At 40.7% G+C, this 21834-nt stretch overlaps 1 protein-coding gene across 2 annotated transcripts in view; it reads right to left on the minus strand.

Moving 5' to 3' along the window:
• TPP1 (tripeptidyl peptidase 1) overlaps window positions 1-21834 on the minus strand; it is a 77623-nt gene that overhangs the window by 4166 nt on the left and 51623 nt on the right. Inside the window, exons 11-12 of one of the 2 annotated variants that reach the window (XM_033949962.1) lie at window positions 11607-11765; window positions 380-517 (exon numbers count right to left, since the gene is read on the minus strand). In XM_033949962.1, coding sequence (XP_033805853.1) covers window positions 380-517; window positions 11607-11765 — 297 coding nt within the window. The remainder of the gene's footprint in view (window positions 1-379; window positions 518-11606; window positions 11766-21834) is intronic. The other variant, XM_033949963.1, reaches the window with a different exon arrangement.

Here is a 21834-nt window from a genome sequence, read left to right on the forward strand (position 1 = left end):
AACACTGGCATAGAGCTGTGAAGACAATATTACTCTAAAGATCTATGCAGTACGTGTAACTTTTATAGAATTCACCCCTTACTACTTCATATGTGGAATTATAATTTGCTGCAAGCTGTGATTCAACATAATATCCGTACACACACAGGGGGTCTGCAGGGTTTCATGATGCTCTGTGAGTACCAGTGTCCCCTTGTAATGATGTGATTGGGGAGAGAAGGAGAGGGAGACTAAGCAGACACCGAGTAGCACAGCTGCAACTGAAATGGGCCTCCTGAGGCTTAATGGTGCCAACACACATGGAGTGTACAATCAGTAGATGCATACGGATGGTTGGTTCAGCCTTATAATATGCTCACCAATTGTCATTATCACTTACATCAAAGAGGGCAGTGCTGTTTCCACTGGATTGCAGCTTGTAGAGGGCAGGATTCAGGAAACCCAAGGGAGCCAAACCCTTCTGCAACCTTTGATCATTAATCAGAGACAGGATTCCTCCAAAAACTGGAGTTGAAGCCTGGAGAAAGATATTACATGCACATACACAATGAGAGAAACAGAAATAAATCCTAGGTTAGTTTCAACCGTTCAGTAACATTACTTTAACCCCAAAATATACAGAATGGAACAAAATCCCCACTAAAAACTTGCACCTCAAGTTCGGTAGACAGAAATGCTCCAATAAAGCATGCAGAGCAGAATCAAGATGTGTCCCCATGCTAAATAAATAATAGTCTGGTGTCACATCACTAACAGCAATATGAACTTCCTCTACTTCCAGACATGGAATGCAGAAAAACGTTTAAAGGGTATGTAGCACATCTACTATACCTTAATAGCAGCCAGAAGTCACACACCAATAAACCTACTTTTGAAAAGGCAGCACCACAAATATTAAAACAGGACTAAGAATGTTATAATGCCTCTGTATCGCTCCATGGTGCAACGTCACCTGGAGTATTGTGTTCAATTCTGGTCTCCTTATCTCAAGAAAGATATAGCAGCACTAGAAAAGGTTCAAAGAAGAGTGATAAAGGAGATGGAACTCCTCTCATATGAGGAAAAACTAAAAAGGTTAGGGCTCTTCAGCTTGGAAAAGAGACAGCTGAGGGGAAATATGATTGAAGTCTACAAAATCCTGAGTGGAATAGAATGGGTACACGTGGATCGATTTTTCACTCCGTCAAAAATTACAAAGACTAGGGGACATGCGATGAAGTTAGAGGGAAATACTTTTACAACCAATAGAAGGAAATATTTTTTCTCTCAGAGAATAGTTAAGCTCTAGAATGCATTGCCAGAGGTTGTGGTAAGAGCGGATAGCGTAGGTTTGGCCAAGTTCCAAAGTCCATAGTCCTGGATCGGTAGCATGGAATGTTGCTGGGATCCCAGAATCTTGCTAGTCTTTAAAATTCTGTATGGAATGTTGCTACTCCTTGGGTTTTGGCCAGGTACTAAGGACCTGGATTGGCCACCGTGAGATCGGGCTACTGGGCTTGATGGACCACTGACCTAAACTAAACTAAAACTTAGCTTTGTATACCGGGTCTTCAGCCAGAAAGGAGCTCGACTCGGTTAACAGTAACTAAAAAGATACTGAAAAAAGTAACAATCCGAAAATATTAATATGACTGGTTTCCGAAATGTTGGGCAAATAAAAGTTTTTAGAGATTTACGAAAAAGTTGAAAAGGACCAGGACCAATGTTCCCTCTAAGCTGTGCGTTTGTGCATGCACACACAACTTGCCGAACCCACGCACACAAATTAAAATAGCGCGCACAAAAAAATAAAATTTTGCCTAAAATGATTTTCACTGCTAAAATGAAATGTTGCAGAAGACCAGCTGTTCCGATTTCCCATTTATCACATTTATTGAAGCGCTATAATATAAATTTTAAGTCATTCACGTGATTCTGTTATCTTTGGCAGTTGAACTTGACACATCACATGCCCCATAGGGCCTTAGCCTATGGCCCATAGGATATGAAACACTTCCTGAAGTTCCGCCATATTGTTTATTTCGTGGAATCGTAGTGTGCAGTGTGGTACTGTGGTTGTATAACTGTATTCGTTTATTAAATTGCAACCAGATATAACTCTTAAAATGTCTAAACTGTGAATGGTGAAAAGTGTAAAACGCAAGAGAGCTGCAACAGCTTTTAGGTCTGAATGGCTTAAAAAAATTGTTGAAACAGAGACACCAGAATCTCGAAATACAATGCGTGTTCGACTGTGTGAAATATTTACCTATGACGAAGACGATGGAGTTGTGTGTTGTTATTGTCAAGATGCCAAAGCAATTGGAAAATTCTCTACTGGAAAAATATGGGATGATGTTTGGAAACTGGACTTTCTGAAATGCCATCTATCAAGTAAATCTCATACCGACAGTATTAGGAAACTCAGAAGTACAAATCCGAATTTAAGAGGGGGACTGGTTAACATGTTGCTTGAAAGCCCAACCAAAAAAAGAAAACAGGCAGATTAGTAATGAACAGAAGCGTTCCAGTCCTGATGAAATTAAGCCATTAAGATGAATATCTCAATGCTCTCTGTTCAAGATATCAGTGAGCACATGGCGAAGTATGTTAGTATACCTGATAGCTGGAGAAGCAAAAACTATGCGTTTGAATTTCTTGGAATTATCAATGGCATCATGCAAGATGATCGTATGGCAGACATTAAATTAGCATCGTATCATATGTTAACTGTTGATGAAAGCACAAACATTTCTCTCAACAAGTACTTAATACTCTACTTTAAGTATCGGCCAGTCAATTCAAATGAGTATTGTCACAACCCTAGTCCTGAAGCCCAGCTTGTGCTAGGGAAGGCTGCGCCTAGCCCTAAGCTTACCTTAAAAAGGGCTAACCAGAGTGACAGGCTGAGCTCAGACAAGCAGTTAAAACCTGAGTTCCCATTAAACCATCAGTTTACAGGACCCTGGGGAGGGGAAGATGAGAGTGGGAATAGCCCGGTGCAGCAGGAGGTGCCTTTGAAAAAAGAACAGCCTAAGAGGCAGGCTCACAGCACAGCCAAGGCACAACTGCTGGACCCAATTAGGGCTAATCAGAAAGCCCAGCAGAAGCTACAGATTGTTCCTCCCCCTTGCAGGTTAGGGCGTGTCCAGCTCAGGGCTTTAGAGGCTCAGCTCAGGAGAAACAAGTCAGTCTACCCTGGATCAGCCCAGGAAGGAGGCTCAAGGGACTGGGCTCCTGATCCCTCACAGAATCTGGATGTGGAGATGGCAGATGTTACCTCTGTCCCTGAGACCAACCAGCCAGCCAGGATACCATTGAATTCATGGATACTTCCCTGAAACCTGAAGATAGCTCTATGGATCAAAGCTAAGTTTGATTTCTTTGGGGTTTTTGGTGGCTGTTAAATTTGGTTTTCTTTTAAGGCTGTCTAGGAGCGCAAGGCAAGGGCAGGCAGTGTGAGCAGTGCTAGGTTCACAGCTGCAGGTGTGCCTTATTACCTATGACAGTGAAGAAAGAGGTTTTTTTTCTTGTTTGAACATTTGGACTTTTGGTTTTGTCTCTGTTTGAATGGGACTTTGTGGTGGCTGCCCGGAAGAAAGGGATAGTAGTGGGGAAGAATCCACACAAGATCCTCAGGCCGGGATTGTGGGGCCAGTTTTTTGGCAAGCTATAAATTAGTGGATTCAGCTACTCCCCTCCCCCACCAACTATCTGTTAAGTTGACTGGGAGAGGCCGGCTAAAACCCAAGCCTAGGCAGTACAAGCTAACTGTGTTTAAAACCCCATTATGAAGCTCCCGTATAAAGACTATATAATTTTGGTGGCTTTAGCTTGCCCTTTGGGGACTGTGAATCTAACAGGGCAAGGCTACCATAGAGTCATTGTTGAACCTACCTGCAAGAAAGGTGTGGGCTGGAATTTTTGTAAGCCCAGATTTTTGTTTATATTTGAGTGCAAAGCCTGCACTATAGCTGTTCGCTATCACAGCAATAAAGTTGAACTAAAATACTTTTGCAAACCTTTATTGGACCTGACATTTATTTTGTTTTATATTGATAAGAACCAGCAGGATCTTCAATTTCTTTTGAGGACACGTCTAAGTCGGTCGTTACTGAACCCTGGTCGGTGGACATCCGGAAAACCCGGCACCGGCAGGTTCACAGTATAGGACATCATTTGGTGGGATGCTACAGTTGGAAGCATGTGATGCTACATCAATAGTAACAGCAATTAGGGAATTCTATAGGAAACATGAACTTGACCTGAATAAAATGGTTATGTTCACCTCTGATGGTGCCTCTGTTATGTTGGGCAAAATAGATGGTGTTGCAGCACAGCTGAGAAAAGACATTCCACATTTAGTGCAGCAACATTGTGTTGCACATCGGGAAGATTTGGGACTTTCCGATTCATGGAAAGAACTAGAAACTGTAATGAGAACTGTACACGGTGTTCTGTCGGTCTTCTACTAAACGATGCAAATTTCAAGAAATAGCAGATGCATCTGAATGGGAATCAATTGCTTTCAGACCTCTGAATGAAGTGCGCTGGTTATCTAGACACTTTGCACTTAAAGCAATTATTCGAAATTATGATCCCCTGTTAAAATATTTTGAAGAAGACAAAGATAATGATCCTATTGCAAAGTACTGCTATAAGAAGCTGAACAATGAACAATTTCATATTACACTTGAAGTTTTGAATGATGTCTTATCAGAACTGGCTTCCTTAACCATGGCATTTCAAAAACGTGGTTTGACACCATTGGAAGCTTATCATCTTGCACAGGGTAAATTGAACAAACTTCGAATGCAATACTTAGGCGATAAGGTTAAGTGGAGTGATAAAGTCAACAGTCTCCTTGACAACAGGATGAGGTCTGGAGAAAAAGTTTCAGTGGATACTAATTCCATATTAACCTTCATCAACATCCTATGTTTGCTTCTGAGTGAAAGATTTCCTGAAAATGAAGTTGAGGAATGGTCTGCTTTTGACTGTACAGCAATATCACAATGCGACTTTGACTTCAGAAATGGACATATCAGATCTCTTTGTTTAAAGTATAAACAATTTCTTCCGGAGGAAAGTGTTATTATTCAGCAATACAATGACTTTAAATTCCTTCTTGCAGAAAAAATCAAAAGAAATCTCATAAACAGCTTTCCAGATATGACTAAATTTGCATTTCAGAATGATCAATTTGCAGATTTAGCAAAATTGATGGACATTGGTGCCACATTCTTAGCTTCTAGTTCAGATTGTGAGCGTGGTTTTAGTCTAATGAACAATATGAAGACTAAACAAAGGAATCGTTTATATTTAGAGCATTTGGAAATGCTGATGCGTGTTAAGAGTCACCTTCAAGATGGAGGCTCAACAGATCTTGACAGAATTTATTCGGACTGGATAAATATGAAAGATCACAGGGAAAAACTTTGAAAACTAAATTGCTGTTATTTATTTTAATTAAGTATAAAGTACAATGATACCTTATTTATAGGTAGCGCTCAATGAAACATTTCAGTGAAACATAATTTATGTTTATTGAAATGAGACTTTATGTTACATAAAGTGTAATTAACATAAAGTGTAACTAAAATTACATTGTGTTTTCGTTAATTCAGACTAAACTCAAAGACCTGCCCATAAATGCCCATAACTGAACTCCGGGCCCTCTGGCAATCATTTTATAGCACACACAAATTTAGTTTTTCTTTAAAATGCGCACAGATGAAATTTTTTGCGCACACAGCCTATGAAAAATTAGAGGGCCCCTTAAAATAAGAGGAAGTTCGTTCCTTAGTTGAGAAAATTTGAAAACCAAGGATTGACTAAAATTCTTGACTCTTTTAATTCCTTTCACTGGAGGAAGGGAGAGTTTGAATTGTTGGGTGCCTCTTGCATAGAAGAATCTATAAGCATTCCTTAATAAAGGGAGAAGAGGGATGAAGACACCATATAAAATTTTAAAAGTAAATGCACATTTGAAGTGAATCCTGACATAGACCGGAAGCCAGTGAATGTTTAAAAGCAAAGGAGACACATGGTCAAATTTACTTTTTCCAAAAATTAATTTTGCAGCGGTATTTTGTATCAGTTGGAGTCTTTGTTATGCCGAGATAGATAGCATTACATTAATCTAGCCAGGATAATATGATGGATTGGCCCAGAACAAAGAAGTGTTGTTGGTGGAAAAAGTTTCTGACCTTCCTCAACATTCGAAGGCTAAAAAAGCACTTCTTGATAAGAGTTTATTTGATCCTTAAAGGTAAGAGAAGAGTCTATGAGAACTCCCAATATCAGGGAGACCCCGGAATCCAAAGTTACAGTTGGAGGAAGACCCAGTAAGGCTATTCTTATGTAACAGGCCCTAGAACTGTCCTATTTACTGATGATCCTTGGGGACCATAAAGAGATTGGGCTTTCAGGTTAACCCCAGTGAATGGGCATGAGACTGTTTTGCAGTTATTTATTTTAAGCCGGTGTCGTTACTGTTGATGTCTGTGTTTGTAAGTTTAGTGTAGGTTTTCACAAAGGGTGCTTTATAAATTTATATATTATTATTATTGCTTCTATTGTAAGCTCTGATGAACTGTTTTGAGATTTTGAGAAGCTAAATTGTTTTAATTCATATCCAGAGAATTTCTATATGGGAATGGGACTTAAAATCAAAGTGGTTTACTTATTATATATTGGCACTTATTTTGTTCCTGAGACAGTGGAGGGTTACGTGACTTGGTCAGAGTCACAGGAAGCTGCAGTAGGAATTTTCTACTACTGTGGCTTAGGAAAAGGGGGGGGGGGTTTAGTCTAGCAAGTGTCCAGTTTTTTCCATCCTGTCAGAAAAACAGGTTTGTTTAACTTTTCAAACTGCCGTCATATAGCCATTATTTCCCACATGCCAACCTGGCTCCACCCGACACTATATGATAAATGGGAGCCACAATTTAGGCTGAACGCTGAGCGCTAATTCTCTAATGTCAGCTGGGTGCCCAGATTGCATTGTAGAACCCTGGCACATATGCAGAACACGTCTGTTGCATTTTAAGTGCTGTGTCTAGGTGCGCTTTTCTAGTCCTGCAAACAACATGGTAGAAACCGTGACCATAAGTGATGGACACATCCAAGCTCTCCCCAATTTGAACAAAATACAAAGAAAGGTACTGCAGCCTACGTACACAATACACAGATCAGGCATTTGTTGTGTGTCCCTTGTTACTACCACTTTTGGGGATCCCTGAAGAAGACGTGACCGTGTTGGGTCCCATATTCTATATAAAGTGCTTTGTTCTAAATAAACTTTGCCTGCAGCTTGTGCATTGGTCTTTTGTTCATCGTATTTTTACTGCATATTTGTTGGATTTTCGTTTTGTCCTTGTTCTCACTTTCACACGCGACAGCTGCACACTCACAGTACAGAACACGGCTGAGAGCACAGCTTGCACTAACGTGTTACTGTACTTTACACATGCATGTGTGTTAGTATTCTATTTCATGTGTGCACATTTGGTTCCTGGCTTCAGAACGAGGTAGGTAGAGTGATTTATGCTTCTGTTATCTGTACATTGACAAATGGCGGACAGGGGACTTCTACGTTTATCGACCCCCAAATCCTTTTGATTATTGGCCCTTAATTGATCTCTTTTGTGCATGATTCAAGGCAAAGGGCCAGGTAGTACTGATTGCCTGTGAGAATTCAGCCCCTGTTAATTCCTGCACTGAAAAGGTTTGTGTGTGTTGTTTATACTAGTAAATCTGAATGAGAGTTTTACAAGATTTTAATTTGCATAATAGAGAGGAGGAAAATGGGGATTATATGAGATGGACATTTTTTCCAGTTAATGTCTCTAAGATTTTAACCTTGCAGCGTGCTTTAGATGTCCTAAAGCAGTGGTCTCAAACTTGCGGCCCGCCAGGTACTATTTTGAGTCCCTCGGTATGTTTATCATAACCACAAAAGTAAAATCAGTTTCTTGATCATATGTCTTTTTAGCTATAAATGACAATATTATTATTAAGACTTAGCCAAAGAGTTTTACCTCGTGCAAAATTGTCATTTCTTTAATAAGACATGAACTATTTTTTCTGAGGCCTTCCAAGTACCTAAAAATCCAAAATGTGGCCCTGCAAAGGGTATGCGTTTGAGACCACTGTCCTATACGTCTAGTGAGTGAATATCACATAAGCTCAGTGCCACTGAAAAAAAACAAAGTTCTTCAAACACAGGTGCGGAGCCTGAGCCTTCCTGTTTGTAGGAGGACCTGTGTCCCCAATCTCGTTGTGGTCCTAAATTTCCAGCAGGCCCCAATTACTGCCTTCCAAAGTCTGCAGCGTGTTCTGGGTTGTGTCTCATGGATCCCTGGATTCCTTGTCAGTGCTGCTGTCTTTCAATTAGGCCTGGACTCCTGCAAAGGGGTGAGTGAAGGGAACTTGCCCATTGTATCGTAATTCTTTATATGTGTATTTTAAGTTTATTAAAGATTGAACTGCCTTGAACCTACTGTGGTGTCCATTGCTTGCTATTAAGGGACTAATCTCTTGAGTCGCTGGCTGATTTCCCCCACTTGGCAGAAAGCTGCTATTTTTTTATTCCCATCTCTGAATACTGACTATAAATATCCTGTCGAAATAAATCATTAGCACTCAGTCAGTATTCTGTACAACCCCAAATATCCAGGTTATTGTGAACAATCACATCAGGAATTAAAGCCACTTTAAAGCACACTGTTCTTCCATTAAGGAAACAAATTCTTAGCCCGGAACATCCTGTCCTGTTTACCTTATTTGAAACAAAGCCCTATGAGCACTTTTTTTCAATTGCTCCATTGTTATGGAATTCATTACCTTCAAGTTTATTAGTATTTGATGAATCGCTTAATCAGTTTGCTAAGCGATGTACATAATTATAAAAAGAGTAGAGATGCAAAAAAGACAAACAAAATGACAATTACGTGACAACAAGACAAACATGAATTGGGAGGAGAGAGGGGGAAAGTTACAAGTTTTTTTCGATGTGAAAAACAAAAAAGGAGGATTAAAAATCTGAGTATATAAAACAAGTCTTAAATCTAAATGTTAAAAGCATCTTTAAAAAGATGAGTTTTTAGTGATTTTTTAAAAGAGAAAAGATCTTTTTCATTTGTAATATATTATGGTAATGAGTTCCACCATTGGGGGCCCATTACGGAAAACATGTCTAATCTTCTCGTGCCTATTATTTTCAAGGAGGATATAGTTAGGAGATTCTGGGAGGATGATCTAAGTGGTCGCATAGTATTATGGGGTATTAACATTCTGACTATAAATTGGGGTTCATTGTAGATGAGGGTTTTAAATGTTAAAAGCATAACCTTGAAGAAAATGCGGTGACTGATAGGAAGCCAGTGGGAGTCAATCAAGAGTGGCGTAACATGGTCATATTTCTTGGCGTTATAGATTAATTTAATAGCTGTATTTTGGATAATTTGAAGTCTTCTCTTTTATTTTTGAGAGATGTTAAGTAGAGAGTTACAATAGTCCATTTTAGCTATAATTAGCGAGTGAACCAAAATGTTGATAGATTTGGGCTCGAGAAATTTGGCGATTGATCAAATTAAACGTAGTTTGTAGAAGCAAGTTTTGATTATATAATTGATGTGTTCGTGGAACAATAGTTTGTCATTGATTGTTACCCCAAGGATTTTTAAAGTGGAGACGAACTCTAGTGAGATGTTGTTAAGAATGAATGGGGTCTTCAAGCCAATGTCTTTTTTCCAGGAGAAGATCATGGATTTTGTTTTTTTTATGTTTAAAGATAGTTTGTTTGAGTTAAGCCAGTCTTGTACTGTTTCTAGTTTTTTATTTATAGATTGGATATCATTGTTATTTTCTGGATCAAGAGGGTGAATAAGTTGGATATCGTCTGCGTAGGAGAAGGCAGTAAAACCAATTGACTGGCAGAGACTCAGAAGCGGTGAAAGGAAAATATTAAACAGAAGGGGCGACAGAATAGATCCTTGAGGAATCCCATAAGATGAAAAATAGGCGTTCGAAAATTCGTTATTGAACTTAACAAAGCAAGTGCGGTTTGAGAGATAGGATATAAACCAGCTAAGCACTTAGTCACTAATGCCTATCGATTCTAGCCGATTAATAAGTAAGTCGTGATCTATTGTGTCGAATGCTGCGGAAATGTCCAGAGAGAACAGAACAACAGACTTGTGGTGATCTAAGAAATAATGAATGTTAGTTATTAAGCCAATCAATGAATATTCAGTATTGTGGAATTTATGGAAACCTGTTTGGTTGAGATGCAAAACATTGGTTGTTTCAATGAAGTCGGAAACGTGATTAAATATCAGTTTTTCTGTTAATTTGGCCAAAAAAGGTATATTGGCAATTGGGCGGTAGTTTGTAGAGTCGTCAATACTGGTTTTGAAATCTTTAAGTATAGGAGAGATGATAGCGGTTTTCCAGGGGGGAGGGACTGTTGCAGTAAGTAAGCTTTTTAGCATGATAGAATGAATAAAAGATCCAAAGCAATGGAAGAATTTTTTTAAATAGAATGGGGGGATAATTTCCGATCGGGAATTTATTTTTTTTTTTTTTTGTTCAAAAAGTTTTATTGAGTTTTATAGTTTATTTGTTGAATGAGGGTTTCTATGTCTTTTAAAGAAGGAATTTTGAAATTAGAGCATTTAGCTGTGGGAATTAATTTGGTTTGGTGATTACTCGCTGGGATGCTTCCTATACTAAATTTCAAATGTTTATAAAAACATTCCTTTTTGAGAGAGAAAAGGAAAAAAAGGGATAGATTTGAAGCAAAAGTAATGGTGAGCACATGTTATGTTATGAAATTTTGGACTGTTGTATCTTTATGCTCTTTGATCCTGTCCTTTAACTAATGGTGTTCTATTTCTGTTTTGAAAATGGCTTTGAATTGTGTTGCAACTAAGGCGTTATATCAAGTTTTAATAAACGATAAACGTTATGCTAGTTAATTCATAATAATACACCAAGTTAAACAGAAGATTCTCTCACATCATCCAGCAGCTACGTAAAGGGTGAAAGGTCATGGATTTGATTTACCACCTATCCTTTATGCAGGTACTTTTTGGCTGACGATCTAAGTTGTGAACCTGGGGCAGTGAAGGGTTAAGTAATTGGTCCAGGGTCACAAGGAGCTGTAGACATCTGACAGCTTATTAACATGGTCCTTCCTTTCATTTACTGCTCCTTCTTATTTACGATATGAACAGACCATGTTCCATCCATGCATCACTATTAAAGACCATGAAATGTAAAATTCCAGCCCTCTGTAAGGGCATAACTAGGGAAGCTTGCACGTGCACAGTCTGATCAAAGTTCTCCCACGCTTAGGAGGCAATGTAATTCTAACACGTACAGCAGTTTTACCCATCCTGGCCCTGAAAACTACAATTAAAATCACAGTAAACATAAAAGAAGATAAATTTGGGGGAAGAACACAGCAGAGGCAAGGAAAGGAAACAGGTGCAGAAAAGGAGGAGGGGAAGTTCAGGGATAAAAAAGCTAAGGAAGAAAGACAATGTGGGTGTAGAAAAGGCAATGACAGAAGAGGCTGGGAGTATGTTCAAAGTGTAACATTACATTGGAAGCCACCCTACCGAGGTCCCAGACACCCATGGGATAGGAATCCGGTTGCTCACCACCCAGTAATTATCAGAGAGGGCAGCAACGTCAGGATATGCACGGCCACTGGCATTATAATAACTCTGAGGAGGTGGTTTCGACACAGTCATCAGATAATGCTTCACAGCAGCAACCTGGACATAAGATAAAAGCAGGAGAATCAGTTCAATGTAGGGAACCATGGGAAGATTGCAATGGAACTAGTTATCTTGTGAATCACTGGAAATTAATTTAGACCAGTACAAAATAGAATATATTTTACTATTCTGCTGAATACAAATAATTAAAAATTATTATTATTCAGCTGAATATTACATTACATTAGTGATTTTTTTAAATTCTGCTATTAACTTGCAGTTCAAGGCAGATTATAGAAGAGGATTTCTGGACATGTCTAGAGATGTTACAGAGTAAAGCGACTCGCTTCAGAGGATTGAAATGTTTGACTAATGGACACTAAGGGGCTCATAATCGAAAGAGAAAAACAGCCTAAGTTGGCACTTGGATAATCATCAGTCAAAAACGTCCAAGTGCCAATAATAAAAATGGGTTTTGGACATACATATAAATGACCTAGGCCTTCATACGGGGCAGTTCTGGAGGAGTGTCGAGGGCGGTAGTTGGGCAGGACGTGGGCCAGCTTAGACTTAGTTGTACTGCATGTATAACTGAAAGTTATACAGCACAGGATCGACGGAACTTGGACATTGTGACTTAGACCATTTAAAACATGGTCTAAGTCAGTGTTTTTCAACCTTTTTACACCTATGGACCGGCAGAAATAAAAGAATTAATCTGTGGACCGGCATCGGTCCTTGGACAGGCGGTTGAAGAACACTGGGCTAAGTCGTGGGCCAGACCCCGCCCATCTCTACCCAATCTCCACCCCAGGCCCCGCCCCCATAATAGTACTAATTGCACCTTGCACGTCCCATGCCTCATCTGAAAGCCTTCCCTCTGACGTTGCAACGTCAGAGAGAAGACTTCGGTTCAGGCGCAGGATGCCCGTAGGAGCCACTGCCCGTGGCTTTGTGCACTGAATCAGTTAAGAAGAGGAAGCTGGCTCGAAGATAACGCCACATTGATCGCACCGTGGACCGGCGGTTGAAGAACACTGTTTTGGGCCTGATGCACGTGCTGGCTCTGTGGACCGGCAGGAAATTTCTGTGGACCGGCACTGGTCCATAGACCGGTGGTTGAAGAACAGTGGTCTAAGTCACACAAAGTCACCAGATAAGCACTGCAAACACATAATATAGACCCCCATACCCCCCCCTAAAAATATTAAGCACAACTTGAAAATTGTACCTCCAGAACATCACCTGGCAGCCTGGCATAGGAAAGCCTAGTCAACCTGCGCAGAGGCGGCTTAAGTCGTCTTGGAGATGGGTTAGGGATCCATGGAGAGGAGGACCCATACCCATAAGCCACTGTAATCGCTACATTGCTGTCTAAACATGTGCACTCCCCTAAAAAAAAAACCAAACCCTTTTGTACTGCCCTATAAGAGACTTCTGTAGCCATAAGGGCTATTGGGGTGGTTGATAGGTGGGTCTACGAGTTTTTGGAGATAGTTTGGGGAGCTCACAATCTATAATAAAATGCTAAACGCGCATGCGTACTCTTAAGCCATGTTCCCTGAGATCTGATCTGTTGGGATGTGGCCACAAGAGTGCGCATGTGCGCTTACTACGTCACCAGGACTCCAGCCGGGACCGCAGCCAGCCGCCGATTGCCTCCACAAGCTGCAACCCCCTCCCCCTCCCTGTTCCACTCTCGGGCGGGACCACGACGGCGCCTCCAGGTGCGCGAGAGTTCTCCGAGCCTGACGGGGACGTGGTGTACCGACAGTGGCCGCTGACGTCCCACAAAGATGGCATCGGCTCGGATTAACGTGGTAGCTGGGATTAGCTACTGTACTGTCAACTCTTTGTCATGCCCCTGTTTTGTGTGCAATTGGGATGATGTAATATGGCCTTTAGTTTTACAGTGTTTCCATGTACTTCTACCCTCTCCCATCTGACAAACAGGATTTGTTCCTCCATGTGACTCCCCTGGTAAAGATTTTTGAGTGCATTTCTCCCGCCTTTCATCTTCTTCTTCTTCCCTATATATTCTTTTTGTGTGCGTGCTATTTTTCCGCACACCCTTTCTTTTTAGTAAGCCACAGGTCATACTAATCTCTTTAATGAGCAGGAAATGATCTGATAATTGTACAAAACAGCCCTGTTTAGTGATTGTTCCCCCCCCCCTTTTTTTATTGTTTGTTTAGTTTGACTTTATTTTCCTTTGAATTTGCACATGCCCAGTGTCTTTAGCAATTAAGGCTGAGTCTCCCTTTAGTTATGTTTGGATAAGGAGTGTCAGCAGCTGCCAAACTAGGGCACCTAGGCAGAAAGTTGCCTCACAGAAGTTACCCAGATGGGAATAATGGAGCAAGCCAGACCGCGGGAAGAGAAGTAGGGTGGGGGGAAATGCTGCTGCTGCACAGGGAGCAGGGAAAGAGACAGAAAGACAAACAAAGAAAGGGAGCCAGGGAGAGAGAAAGACAGAGAGAGAGAGAGACAGAAAGAAAGAAAGACAGACAGACATATATTCTAGCACCTGTTAATGTGACGGGCTAAAAGACTAGTTATCTATAAGGGAGCTGTAGTGAGATGAAGACATGGCACCCTTTTTGTGAAGTTCACAGCCCTGTAAGGTACCCCACTATTTAGGTGTCATGTCTGGTTGTCAAGTCCATCACTTTGTAGATCTCTCCCACATCCAAAAGGTCTGTTTCTAGGCGTTTTTGCCTTCGACGAAAATGTGGTATAAAGATAGACGATTTAGTAGCTTGGACAATCAGATTGGCAGGACGTATAGTTAGACGATTTTCAAAACGGAAAATAATTTGGATGTATTTTTCGAAAATGTGTCCTAAGCTGTTTTTTTACTTTGGACGACTTGCGACTTGGACGAAAACGGACTTAGTCGTTCCTTTCGATTATGCCCCTCCACGCTTTCACATAACAAATAAGAACGTGTCTGAAATGAATCATAATAAGAAAAGGGAACAAAAGATAACCTGTGCTGTAATACAGATAACTCTATATCGGTCAAACATCTGTCAGGCAGATTAAACACATTTAAACATTCTTTGCCTGTTTCCGAGTTTTGAACTGTTTTTATATTGGTCTTTGGGGGAAGCCGAATACAAGTAAAACTCCCCTGGTGGATTCATTCCAATTACTGCAATTGAATTTTTAACTGAAAGTCATCATTATGAATAATTATATTTAATATGTCTCCAGCCCTACTCTTTACAGATATTATATGTTGTTATGGATGAATGAATGATGTGTGGATGTGGTGAATGGTGTATATGGTAGTTAATAGAGTAAGGTTCACTAATGAAATAATATTTATAATTGATATTTATGAAATTGTGTGTTACTAAACTAAACTAAACCTTAGTTTTGTATACCGCGCCATCTCCGCAAGAGCAGAGCTCGGCACGGTTTACAGAGTTAAGAGGAAAGGAACTACAATGAAAGGATATAGGAGAGGGACTAAGAAGATAGAGAGGGACAGGATACTAGAGAATGGGAGGTGATTAGATTTTTTGAAAAGAGCCAAGTTTTCAAGTGTTTGCGGAAGGATTGGAAGGAGCTTGAATTTCTGAGCGGGGATTAGAGGTTGTTCCAGAGTTCTGTGGTTCTAAAGGGGAGGGATGTTCCAAGTTTTCCTGCACGGGATATACCTTTTATAGAGGGGAATGATAGTTTCAGTTTTTGGGAGGGTCTGGTGGAGTGTGGGTTTGAGGAATTCCAAAAGAGTGGGATAACGGGAGGAAGGACGCCATGTAGGATCTTGAAGGCTAAGCAGGCACATTTAAAGAGGACTCTGGAGTATACTGGGAGCCAGTGAAGCTTGGAAAGGAATGGGGAGACGTGATCGAACTTGCCTTTTGCGAAAATAAGCTTAGCCGCGGCGTTTTGAATTAGCTGAAGTCTATGGAGGTTTTTCTTAGTTAGGCTTATATAGATGGAGTTGCAGTAGTCCAGTCTAGAGAGGATGGTGGATTGAACGAGGACGGCGAAGTGAGAATGATGAAAGTAGGATCTCACTTTCCTCAACATATGAAGGCTAAAGAAGCATTTTTTTACCAAGGAGAGAGAGGAGTCTATGACGATGCCTAGGACTTTGCTTGAAAACTCAAGCTGAAGAGTAGGGCCGGAAGATAGTGGGATGGAGGTGGGTAAATGATCTAATGTTGGGCCGAGCTAAAGTAGTTTTGTTTTGGACTCATTCAGTTTCATTTGTACAGATTGGGCCCAGGATTGGAGATTCATTATACATGTGGATATGTTATCAGCGAGGTTAGAGAAGTTCGAGTCGGTCTCGAGGAGGATGAGGATGTCATCAGCGTAGGTGTAGAGAGTTTCTAGGGGGGATAGATGAAGGAGTTTCAGAGAGGACATGTAGATGTTGAAAAGGATAGGAGAGAGGGGTGAGCCTTGTGGGACTCCACATTTCAGCTTCCGGGGGGGGGGATGAGGTACCGTTTATGTTAACGGTGTAGGAGCAGAAGCGTAGGAATTTCGAGAACCAATCTAGGACTGTGGAGCTTATGTCTATTTCGGAGAGTTGGAAGATTAGGATATCGTGATGGACGACGTCGAAAGCTGCGGAGAGGTCGAATTGTAGGAGAACAGCGAGTTTGTTGCAAGAATGGAGTTGTTGCACCTTAGAGATTAGTGAGGCCAAAAGGGATTCGGTGCTGAAGTTGGGTCTGAAGCCGAATTGGTGGGATAGGAGAATAGAGAATCTTTCTAGGTAGGATGAGAGTTGAGTGGATATGATGGATTCTAATAACTTGGTTAGGAGAGGGATATTTGCTATTGGACGGTAATTTGATGGTATGGAGGGGTCAAGGTCGGCCTTTTTCAGTAGAGGGGTCAATGAAATATGTCCCATGTCGGGGAAGAAAAGGCCCGATGTTAGGGCAGAGTTTATAAGTTTGATGAGGAAAGCGATGGCTTGTGTAGAGATATTCTCGAATAAATAGGAGGGGAAAGGATCCAAGGTGCACTTGCAAGTTTTTAGTTTGAGGCAGAGTTTGGAGACTTGCAATTCGGAAACAAGCTCGAAGACGGTCCAGGATCTGTCGGCTGGAATGGGGGTGGAGACAGGTAAGGTAGGGTTGAGGTCAATAGAGGCCAGGGAGTTGTAGGAGACTGTGGGTGGGAAGGAGCATCTTAGGGTGGTAACCTTTTCATTAAAGAAAGTTAATCTTGTTAACTTTAAGTTAGCTAAAATTGTAATTCTCTAACTAAGCAATGTAGTAGGGCTCATGTGATGCTATACTGCATAACTGCAAGGGGGACAGGTGGGCGGAGCTGCCATTTATATCTGCAACTTACAGAATACTGAAATTTACACATGTTCAACACTGCATTGCCTTCAATTATAACAAATGGATCTGGAATGGCCAAGTTGTTGCCTCCCCATCATATCCTTACCTTCTTATTCACCAAACCTCTTCACTTCCTGCTTATCCAATCTTATATCTCAACAATAATGTCAACCATAAATAAACCACAGACTCTCTCTATTGATGGTAATAACTAGGCCGCAGCTTTGTTTATTGGGTACAACAAATAAACAAGCAATTAATAATTGCGTAATCTCCCGAGCTACAAAACATTCCACCTGACCCCGCCATGCAAGCAAGAGCCTAGGGGGTGGCATGGACCTCCATGCCCCCCTTTCTGGGTCACATGACACTTGACGTCACAAACTAAACTAAAACTTAACCTTATATACCAGTTCTTCAACCAAAGGAAGCTCGACGCGGTTAACAATAAATTAAAAAAAAATAAAGTAAACTGAAATACAAGAGTTAGTTTTCAAAATGTTTAGCGAATAAAAAAGTTTTTAGAAGTTTATGGAAGAGTTGGAAGGAACTGGGACATCTCAAAATTAGGGGAAGTTCATTCCATAGTTGGGGAAATTTAAACGCCAGAGAGCTGCTAAAATTCTTAACTCCTTGAATTCCTTTCCTAGAAGGAAGAGAAAGTTTAAATCTCTCGCATATGAAAATCTATAAACATTCCATAGCAGAGGAACAAGAGCAAAGATACCATGTAAAATCTTAAAAACAATACATAAATACTTAAACTGAATTCTAAAATAAACCAGGAGCCAATGGAGAGAGAAAAGCAAAGGAGTCACATGGTCCAATTTGCTCTTTCCATAGATCAACTTCACAGCGGTATTCTGATTCAATTGTAGTCTTTGAAGGCAATTCTTAGTGATGCCAAGATAAATGGCGTTACAATAATCTAACCGGGATAATATAATAGATTGGACCAAAGCAGAAAAATGACGTTGATGGAAAAGAGATCTGACCTTCCTCAACATTCGTAAGCTGAAAAAACATTTCTTAACCAGAGAGTTTATTTGATCCTTAAAAGTAAGAGAAGAATCAAAAAGTATTCCCAAAATCATAGAGGAGAACTCAATTTGTAGGGAGGCTCCAGAATACAAAAGTACAGTGGACGGAAGATGATCCAATTTTGGACCTAACCACAGAAGTTTAGTTTTAGCTGCATTTAGCTTCATCTGGGCAGACATAGCCCAAGTTTGAAGTTTAGAGATACAGTGATTTAAAGTTAAATTGGTAATATTTAGGTCAATCTCAATCAATATAAAAATATCATCCGCATAAGTAAAAAAGCGTTTCCCAAGCTGACAGCTTATAAATATTCAAAGTTGACATATAAAGATTGAACAAAATTAGGGAAAGCGGAAAGCCCTGGGTACTCCGCAAGGAGGTTGCCAGGAATTAGAAATATTACCATCAATATTAACTGAATAAGATCGGGACAGTAAAAATTTAGAAAACCAAGCAAGAACAACTTGATTAAGACCGATATCTGAAAGTAATTGGAGTGAAATGTCATGATGTACTACATCAAACGCCGCAGACAAATCAAACTGAAGCAAAATTGAACAGTTATTTTGAAGTTGTAGTTGTTGAATGTTAGAAAGAAGAGAGATCAATAAAGTTTCGGTACAAAAATTAGAACGAAACCCATATTGAAAAGGTTGAAGTAATGAAAATTTCTCCAGATAATTAGTAAGTTGACCCACTACAATTGATTCTAACAACTTTGTCAACAATGGTATATTAGCAATTGGTCGATAATGGGTTCTAGATCTGATCTAGACTTAGCTAATCTCACTACCACATGACCGCTCATCATCCGATGAGCCAAACCTTGTTGCTCGGGATCACCTCCGCTGTGACAACCTCATGCGCCGTATGCCCTTAATAAGCCATCGATGCCAAAAAAAGAGGGCGGTTGGGAGGGAAAGCTGCCTCCGAGGGACAGGAAAGAACCCTGTACCTCGGAGGCACCTATTATGTTCAATGCTATACTCTGTAATTCGCTGTCTGTACAGTTTCTCTTCATTGTAAACCGCCTAGAAGTCGCAAGATTGTTGGCGGTATATAAGAATAAAGTTATTATTATTATTATTATCTATCCCCCTCCCATCATGCCCTGCTCCTCTTCCACTCTACCCCCCTCCCCTTCCCTATCACTATAAGCTGCTTCTCCATGGGCGGCCAACTTGGGCCATCCAGCCCATTGTTATAGTCGCCCATCGAGACTAGCTATTGGGCTCATTTATTCAAAATACCGCCATCACACACAAATTTACTCACATCTCTCCATTAATTTAGTTGTCACACTCGTTTGCGATCACCCACAGGACAGTTTTCAAATTAATGCTACTAGTTTTTATTAGTCACCAAATCAATATTCCTTCTTTTCCTAACCGTGACCTCACTCTTTACACACCCTCCAGAATGCTTCGTTCATCACTTCAAAACCTAGATTCTTAAAAATTTGCATTAAAAACCGACAGGCCGCTGTCACAGCCATTATAGTAGCGATTTTAAAAAAGCGGATGCACTGGGGAGGGACCTGAGGCTCTGATTGACCTAGATTATTTAAGGCCCCTCCAAGAGGGTGTTGCTTGGCGGCGGGAGAGAGTGGTCATCTCTCCAGCTGCCAAGGGGGTGTTGCTTGGCGGCAGGAGAGAGTGGGCATTTTCCCACTGCAAGGGGGTGTTGGGGGATGTTGCTTGGCAGCGGGAGAGAAGATGCAACGTCAACTTTAACAAGCGTGCATAAGATATGCCTTTTCTCCCACAAAAACTACTATAATTCATAAGACAAGGCTATAATACACGCACTAAAGTGTGCTTTTATCCCCCCCCTAAAAAACCCTAAAAACTATAAATTTATGTGAATCATGTAATTTTTATTTAGTTTCATTAGCCACAGTCAAAATACACGCCACGAGATGCACTTTTCACAGTGCTGGCACTATATCGGCACCCCCAGACCAGTTGCTGATTTTTTGTCGCCAAAAACGACATCGCTCTTGGAGAATGACTTGGCAATGTCGAAGAATCCACCGGAGCGCTTGTTTAAATACTGAAGAGCCCATTTGTATGGCAATGTTGGAGACTGCTAGAAAGCTTGCAAAAGACTGCGATAAGCCGTTTTGATAATCCGCTGCTAAAATGCATGCAGGCTAAACCGGCTGGAACTGGTTTAGCGACCAAGTTAAAGGCAATCTTAAGTTTTGAGAATCTGGCCCTTAGTTATCTGTCACTTAGCATACGACTCGGCATCACATTTTCTTAGTACTTGTCCCACAGCTATGGAACCACCTTCCTCCAATTGGAAACCACAATACACAACTTCAAAGCCCAACTCAAAACATTTCTGCTCAGACTCCCTCCTACACTTAATTTCTCTTCTTCGCTCACCTTCGTTCTTTTTATTCTCTCAATGGTCAACACTGCACCTGCCACGATGACTTGACAGTGCCCCCATTTCCCTTTCCCCCTCCTACTTCACTGACACAAATTGTAGTTCCTCCTTCTCCCCTCTTTAGTCTTAACTAATATTAAGATATTGTAAACCACCTAGAAATTTAAATGATGGGCAGGAAACTTGGAAACATATTTACCCCTGCCATTGACCTGGCGTAAATGGTTGCATCTACGTTTAGGTGTGCTAATGTGGGTTTATGTGCTTACAGAAATGGGGCTCAGGGTGCAGCCTTGCCCCCTTGTCTAGTTCTCAAGAACTGCTTTATTTTGCCCCAGATACAAAATTTAGAAGGAAAGAGAAAAGCTCTTACAAATGAGCAGATTAAACAGACATACATCCACTTTCAACACAACACAACCTTACTTTAACCTATAGGTCAGTCTACCCTGGGACCCAGCAGTCAATTAGATCCTCAGCCTGGCACCCGATGCCTTTTGGAGCAGAAAACTTTTAATACTGACTTTAAACCTTGGGTATTAATCTTCAAGTCATAGGATTGATGGTAGGGCATTCCTCAGAGCACGAACAGTGGAATATTACATTACATTACATTACATTAGGGATTTCTATTCCGCCATTACCTTGCGGTTCAAGGCGGATTACAAAAGGTTAATTTAAAAAACAAACAGAGTTACAATGATTAGCAAGAGAGGTAAGTTGTAGATCTTATAAACATTTAGCGGGTTGTTGAGGGTGAGGTGGTTTGTAAAAGAGTTAATAGGTGGTCATAGTGGAAGTTCTTTTGTTATTATTAGTGCAGTAATGGGTAGATCAAATGTCAGTTTTAGAGTTACTAAACGGTCGTGATGTTATTGCTGCTTCAGGAATTTCTTGAAAAGTGTGGTTTTTAATTCTTTTCTGAACGTCCTATAGTCTGGGGTGGTCATCAAGAGGTTGGAGATCTGGTTGTCCAGCCTTGCGGCTTGGGTGGCTAGGAGGCCGTCGTGTAGTTTTGTTCTTTTTACTTCCTTGATTGGGGGGGGTATGAATGGGGAGTGCGTTGAATATAAAGGTAGATTTCTTAGTTGAGTCTCATCTAACTTGGTACACTGAAGATATATGGAGACAAGAGAGGGAACATATGGAATAACCAGAGAAGCAAGACATGAGGGTTCCTGAGTGCAGAACCTCATCTCTCTGAGAGAGAGAAAAAGATAATGGTTACTGTGGATGGACAGACTAGATGGGCTGTCATGTTTCTATGTATTTAAAATGGAAGAAACCTCTCGTGATAAATACACATGCAAAAAATCATCACATTGAATTGCACTGCCGCACTTTGAAATGAAGAACTAAGATAAGTGCAT

Source organism: Geotrypetes seraphini, chromosome 6, assembly GCF_902459505.1.
Source record: "Geotrypetes seraphini chromosome 6, aGeoSer1.1, whole genome shotgun sequence".
NCBI classification, from domain to species: domain Eukaryota; kingdom Metazoa; phylum Chordata; class Amphibia; order Gymnophiona; family Dermophiidae; genus Geotrypetes; species Geotrypetes seraphini.